The 6,534-nt window shown below is 40.8% G+C and overlaps 1 protein-coding gene across 1 annotated transcript; it reads left to right on the top strand.

Annotated features, from left to right (window-relative positions):
- Nucleotides 1-1,269: 1,269 nt before the first annotated feature.
- On the top strand, nucleotides 1,270-3,105 carry LOC141405063 (pickpocket protein 28-like). The gene is made up of 2 exons (XM_073989047.1): nucleotides 1,270-1,714; nucleotides 1,772-3,105. Exons 1-2 carry the CDS (start codon nucleotides 1,351-1,353, stop codon nucleotides 3,040-3,042), a joined length of 1,635 nt encoding a protein of 544 aa, XP_073845148.1. The 5' UTR covers nucleotides 1,270-1,350; the 3' UTR covers nucleotides 3,043-3,105.
- Nucleotides 3,106-6,534: the final 3,429 nt, after the last annotated feature.

The following is a 6,534-nucleotide window of genomic DNA, read 5'->3' as shown; positions in this document are numbered from 1 at the left end:
ATGGTTGAGCGGTTTCATAGGCAGCTTAAAGCTGCGATTATGGCAAGCAATCGGCAAACAAGCTGGTTCGATGTGCTTCCAATGGTTTTGTTAGGAATTAGGTGTACTTTAAAGGAGGATTTATGTCATAGTCCTGCTCAGATAGTGTATGGACAGGACGTACGTTTACCTGGTGAGTTGGTAGTTCCAAGTACGGTAGATTACAACTCTGAATTTGTGCATAAGTTGAAGGGATATTTCAAAGATATTCGCTCTAGTTTATCGCATCATAAGGACACAGCTAAGGGAGTATATATGTATATCCAAAGATCTTTTTAGTTGCAAATATGCATTTGTGCGTGTAGAAAATGGGCGATCTTTGCAGAATCCATATGAGGGCCCGTACAAAGTTATTGAAAGAGATAACAAATTTTTCAAGCTAGAAATCGATGTAAATATTAGAACTATTTCGTTAGATAGAATTAAACCTGCATTTGTCGAGACTACCGAATCCCAGAATAATGATAAAATGGTGAAACGAGTTACTTTTAATTTGTTAGGTATTGATGCCTCAGGAGGGGGAGTGATGTAGGTACACTTTGTTATGTGTACAAAAGAAGACCTTCTGTTGTCCACAGAAGACTATTGAAGGTCTTTCATAAATTTATGAACTTGTCGGTTTGAAAATCAGCATACTAGACAATGGTTATATCCGGCCCTAGATACTTATTTGTTGGCTGTGAAAGCAACCACGCCCACTTTTTCAAGAGTCTCATATCTTCTAAACTAATTAAGCGATTTTTCTGAAATTTTCAGCGTATGATTGATGATATGATTTGTCGAATTTGGAGAGAGAGAGAGCTAATCATTGGAACATTTTGAAAAGTTTCGGTTTGAAAAACAGCATATTTGACAATATAGATACTATCCCTGACCGGAGAGCAAAGCGGACCGGATCGGTTTGCTGCATTTTTTGTCAAATGTGTTCCTTCACATTCTTCCTCTTCTTCCTTTGCTGCTCGTTAACTTATATGCCAAGATATACGTACATTACGTTCACAGCCATTGCGACAAAATATGCAATTTTTAATTAAATTGCAACTAAACTGTGTTTCCTTGCGGTTAATTAGAGCGTGATGCAATACCGAATACGAAATCATTAAATACCCCTGTGACCCATTTGGCCATTTTGACTTTGGCTACAAGGAGATTTATTAAAATGCTTGTGGTACAACGAGGGCATGGTGTAGATTAAAACTATAAAATAGGCACCACCAACAAAATTGCAGTTTAAAGTGAAAAGTGTACGAGAAAGCAGCGGAACTGAGTATATTAAAAGTGGAGGTGAATAGAATTAAAAAAGGATTCATAATGACAAAAAGGGTGAACGTGCAAAAAAGTGGCTTCAAGGGTTCTGCACCACCGCCTACGACAAGACAAAATAAATCCCTAAAGAAGCACCTCAAAGAAACATATCGTGACTTTTGTTCAAATACTTCGATACATGGATTTCAATATTTTGGCCAGCAGCGTCCACGCAAGGAAATCCTCTTTTGGATCATCGTTCTGATTATTACCCTCTACTTTTGTATATCCATTATGGTTAAAGTCTACGAGAAATGGAATGAAACTCCCGTGATTGTCAGTTTTTCGGAGAAAACCACACCCATATGGGATATACCATTTCCCAGGATAACAATATGCCCAGAGAACAAGCGGACAATCAAGGAAGGAGGTAATATCTTAAGCAAAAGTTTATTTTTCTGCCTTATACCAAGTTCTCTTTTTCCAGATCTCAGCTACTATGATCTGCTAGTGAATTTAGACCCCTACATTGACCACGACAACCATCGATTTTATCCAAATTATTCCCGTCATGAACATGAGGAAATTCTTACTCTGATGCACCTCTGTCACACATTGCTTGATTCCGACTTTGATTTTCCCACTGCAACGGATGCGAACAACAACCACACCATTGATTATGTAAAAATTCTCAACACCATGTTGGAGGACTATGAAGAAAACTTCTTTTATTGCGTATGGTTTGGTCAAGATGTGTCATGCATGGATCTGTTTACCAAAGTCTACACCGACGAAGGTATCTGCTATGCCTTTAATGGTCTAAAATCCCAAGACTTATATCGTGATTCAGTTGTTCATTCACTAATGAGAGACGAAAACCCCCATCAAAGTGAAGACACCTTAGCATGGTCCCTGGAAAATGGTTATGATCCAAGCAACGATGTTCGTACATATCCTGAGAGGGTATTAAGCTCAGGACCCATGGCAGGTTTCCAAATTCTAATAAAAACTGCTTTCAATGAAATGGATTATACTTGCACTGGCCCCGGCCAGGGGTACAAGATAATGCTAAACTCTCCCGATGATGTAGCCTCGGTGGCAAAACATTTTGTGCGCATCTCCATGGACAAGGAAATATTTGTAGCTGTAAAACCCAAAATGATAACCACCTCGGCGAATGTCGAGGCCTATGATACCAAGAAAAGACGTTGCTATCTCAACCAAGAGCGCCATCTGAAGTTCTATAAAATTTACACCCAACACAACTGTGAAAGGGAATGTGTGACAAACTTCACCTACCATCAATGTGGTTGTGTAAAATTTGCCATGCCTCATACCGCCGATATGGCCATCTGTGGTGAAGATAAAATCCAATGTTACCGCGATGCCAAAGATCGTCTTTTGTTGCAGCAATTTAAAGAGGCTCTACAAAATACCAAAGACCCTGAAAGTTGCAATTGTTTGCCAGGGTGTACATCGCTGGAGTATGAAACGGAAATTTCCGAAGGTAATTTCGATGTGGTCAACGCCTTGAAGGCTTTTCATGCAGAGTCAGATGATATAAAAACTGTGGCTTCGGTATACGTCTATTTTAAGGAGAATGAATTTATTACCTCAAGACGTTCGGAGCTGTATGGTGTAACTGAGTTGCTGGCCAATTTTGGTGGTGTGCTGGGGTTATTTATGGGCGTATCACTGCTAAGTGTGGTGGAAATTGTTTATCATTGTTCGTTGCGTTTGTGGTCCAATATGGAATAAAAAAATTTAAGGGAAACATTTGGAAAGGAGGATTTTCTTCAAGGAAATAAATAAAAAATGTTTTTGGAGTTTGTTTTATTGGTGGGGAGATTCAATCTATTCTCATAGACCCAACAACAAGGCGTATGAATATTACTGTTGGGCTCCACTTTGATTGTGACTTTGATTATAAGAAGACCTGCTGATCTTTTGCGTTTGTGGTCCAATATGGAATGATAAAATGAAAGGGAAAATTTAGGGAAAAAATTTTCTTCAAGGAAATAGATAACAAAATTTTTGGAGTTTGTCTTATTGGTGGGGATTTTCAATCTATTCTTGTGGTCTTCCATAGGAAGGCCGTATAATCTTCTATAACAAGACCTTGTTGCCTTCCATAAGAAGACCTTGTGGTTTTCTAGAATTAGAATTTGAGGTATCCTATTAGAAGACCTTGTGATCTTCTACAAGAATAACTTGTGGTCTTCTAAAAGAAGACCTCCTGATCTTCTATGAGAAGACCTTTTGGTCTTCTATAAAAATACCTCAAGGTCTTCAACAAGAACACGACTATACATTTTGCTAGCCTATGAGAAGATCATGAGGTCTTCAATAAGAAAAGCTTGTGGTCTTCCATAAGAAGATCTTAGTCTCCTGGAAGAAGACTTTGTGCTCTTATATAAGAAGACCTTGTGGTCTTCCATACGAAGTACTTGTGGTCTTCCATAAAAAGTCCTTGTGATCTTCCATAAGAAGACCTTGTGGTCTTCGATAAGAAGACCTTCTTCTAAAAGAAGATACAGGGCCTTCTAAAAAAAATCCATGGGTCTTCTATAAGAAGACGTTGTGGTCTTCTATTAGAGACCATAGAAGAACTACAAAGGACTTCTGTTGTCTATAGACGACCTTCAAAGCTCTTCTATTGTCCATACGAGACCTTAAAAGGTCTTCTGTTTCCCATACAAAACCTTCTGCTTCTGTTGTCCATAGAAGACCTTCAGGGGTCTTCTGTTGTCCATAGAAGATCTTCAGAGGTCTCCTGCTGTCCATATACGACCTTCAGAGGTCTTCTCTTGTCCATAGAAGACCTTCAGATGTCTTCTCTTGTCCGTAGAAGACATTCAGGGGTCTTCTCTTGTCCGTATAAGACCTTCAGAGGTCTTCTGTTGTCCATATACGACCTTCAGAGGTCTTCTGTTGTCCATAGAAGACCTTCAGAGGCCTTCTCTTGTCCATAGAAGACCTTCAGAGGTCTTTTCTTGTCCATAGAAGACCTTCAGAGGTCTTCTGTTGTCCATATACGACCTTCAGAGGTCTTCTGTTGTCCATAGAAGACCTTCAGAGGTCTTCTGTTGTCCATAGAAGACCTTCAGGTGTCTTCTGTTGTACATAGGAGACATTTAAAGTCGTTCTGTTGTCCATAGAAGACCTGCAGAGGTGTTCTGTTGTCCATAGGAGACCTTCAAAAGTCTTCTGTTGTCCATAGAAGATTTTCAAAGATCTTCTGTTGTCCATAGAAGACCTTCAGAGGCCTTGTGTTGTCCATAGAAGATCTTCAGAGGTCTTCTGTTGTCCATGTACGACCTTCAGAGGTCTTCTCTTGTCCATAGAAGACCTTCAGAGGCCTCCTGTTGTCCATAGAAGACCTTCAGTGGTCTTCTGTTATCCATATACGACCTTCAGAGGTCTTCTCTTGTCCATAGAAGACATTCAGAGGTCCTCTGTTGTCCATATACGACCTTCAGAGGTCTTCTGTTGTCCATATACGACCTTCAGAGGTCTTCTGTTGTCCATAGAAGATTTTCAAAGATCTTCTGTTGTCCATAGAAGACCTTCAGAGGCCTTCTGTTGTTCATAGAAGATTTTCAGTGGTCTTCTGTTGTCCATAAACGACCTTCAGAGGTTTTCTCTTGTCCATAGAAGACCTTCCGAGGTCTTTTCTTGTCCATAGAACACATTCAGAGGTCTTCTGTTGGCCATAAAAGACATTCAGAGGTCTTCTGTTGTCCATAGAAGACCTTTAGGGGTCTTCTGTTGTACATAGGAGACATTCAAAGTCCTTTTGTTGTCCATATAAGACCTTTAGAGGTCTTCTGTTGCCCGTAGAAGACCTTAAGAGGTCTTCTGTTGTCCATAGAAGACTTTCAGGTGTCTTCTGTCGTACATAGGAGACATTCAAAGCCCTTCTGTTGTCCATAGAAGACCTGCAGAGGTGTTCTATTGTCCATAGAAGATTTTCAAAGATCTTCTGTTGTCCATAGAAGACATTCAGAGGTCTTCTGTTGTACATAGGAGACATTCAAAGTCCTTCTGTTGTCCATAGAAGACCTGCAGAGGTGTTCTGTTGTCCATAGAAGACCTTCAAAAGTCTTCGGTTGTCCATAGAAGATTTTCAAAGATCTTTTGTTGTGCATAGAAGACCTTCAGAGGCCTTCTGTTGTCCATAGAAGATCTTAAGAGGTCTTCTGTTGTCCATATACCTCCTTCAGAGGTCTTCTGTTGTCCATAGAAGACCTTCAGAGGTCTTCTCTTGTCCATAGAAGACCTTCAGAGGCCTTGTCTTTTCCATGGAAGACCTTCAGGGGTCTTCTGTTGTACATAGGAGACGTTCAAAGTCCTTCTGTTGTCCATAGAAGACCTTCAGAGGTCTTCTGTTGCCCGTAGAAGACCTTCATAGGTCTTCTGTTGTCCAAAGAAGATATTCTGAAGTCTGAAGCGCGCAGAAAGCCTTCAGAGGTCTTCTGTTGTCCATAGAAGACCTTCAGAGGTCTTCTCTTGTCCATAGAAGACCTTCAGAGGTCTTCTCTTGTACATAGAAGACCTTCAGAGGTCTTCTCTTGTCCATGGAAGACATTCATAGGTCTTCTGTTGTCCATATACGACCTTCAGAGGTCTTCTGTTGTCCATAGAAGACCTTCAGGGGTCTTCTGTTGTCCATAGAAGACCTTCAGAGGTCTTCTGTTGTCCATAGAAGATCTTCAGGGGTCTTCTCTTGTCCATGGAAGACATTCATAGGTCTTCTGTTGTCCATATACGACCTTCAGAGGTCTTCTGTTGTCCATAGAAGACCTTCTGAGGTCTTCTGTTGCCCGCAGAAGGCCTTCAGATGTCTTCTGTTGTCCATAGAAGACCTTCAGAGGTCTTCTCTTGTCCATGGAAGACATTCATAGGTCTTCTGTTGTCCATATACGACCTTCAGAGGTCTTCTGTTGTCCATAGAAGACCTTCAGGGGTCTTCTGTTGTCCATAGAAGACCTTCAGAGGTCTTCTGTTGTCCGTAGAAGACCTTCATAGGTCTTCTGTTGTCCAAAGAAGATATTCTGAAGTCTTCTGTTGCCCGCAGAAAGCCTTCAGAGGTCTTCTGTTGTCCATAGAAGACCTTCAGAGGTCTTCTCTTGTACATAGAAGACCTTCAGAGGTCTTCTGTTGCCGTAGAAGACCTTCAGAGGTCTTCTCTTGTCCATGGAAGACATCCAGAGGTCTTCTGTTGTCCGTATAAGACCTTCAGAGGTCTTC

This window comes from Musca autumnalis, unplaced genomic scaffold (assembly GCF_047663935.1).
Source record: "Musca autumnalis isolate F117 unplaced genomic scaffold, ASM4766393v1 scaffold_5, whole genome shotgun sequence".
Taxonomy (NCBI): domain Eukaryota; kingdom Metazoa; phylum Arthropoda; class Insecta; order Diptera; family Muscidae; genus Musca; species Musca autumnalis.
The sequence above is the reverse complement of the archived record's forward strand: the minus strand, read 5'-3'. Positions and strand labels throughout refer to the sequence as shown.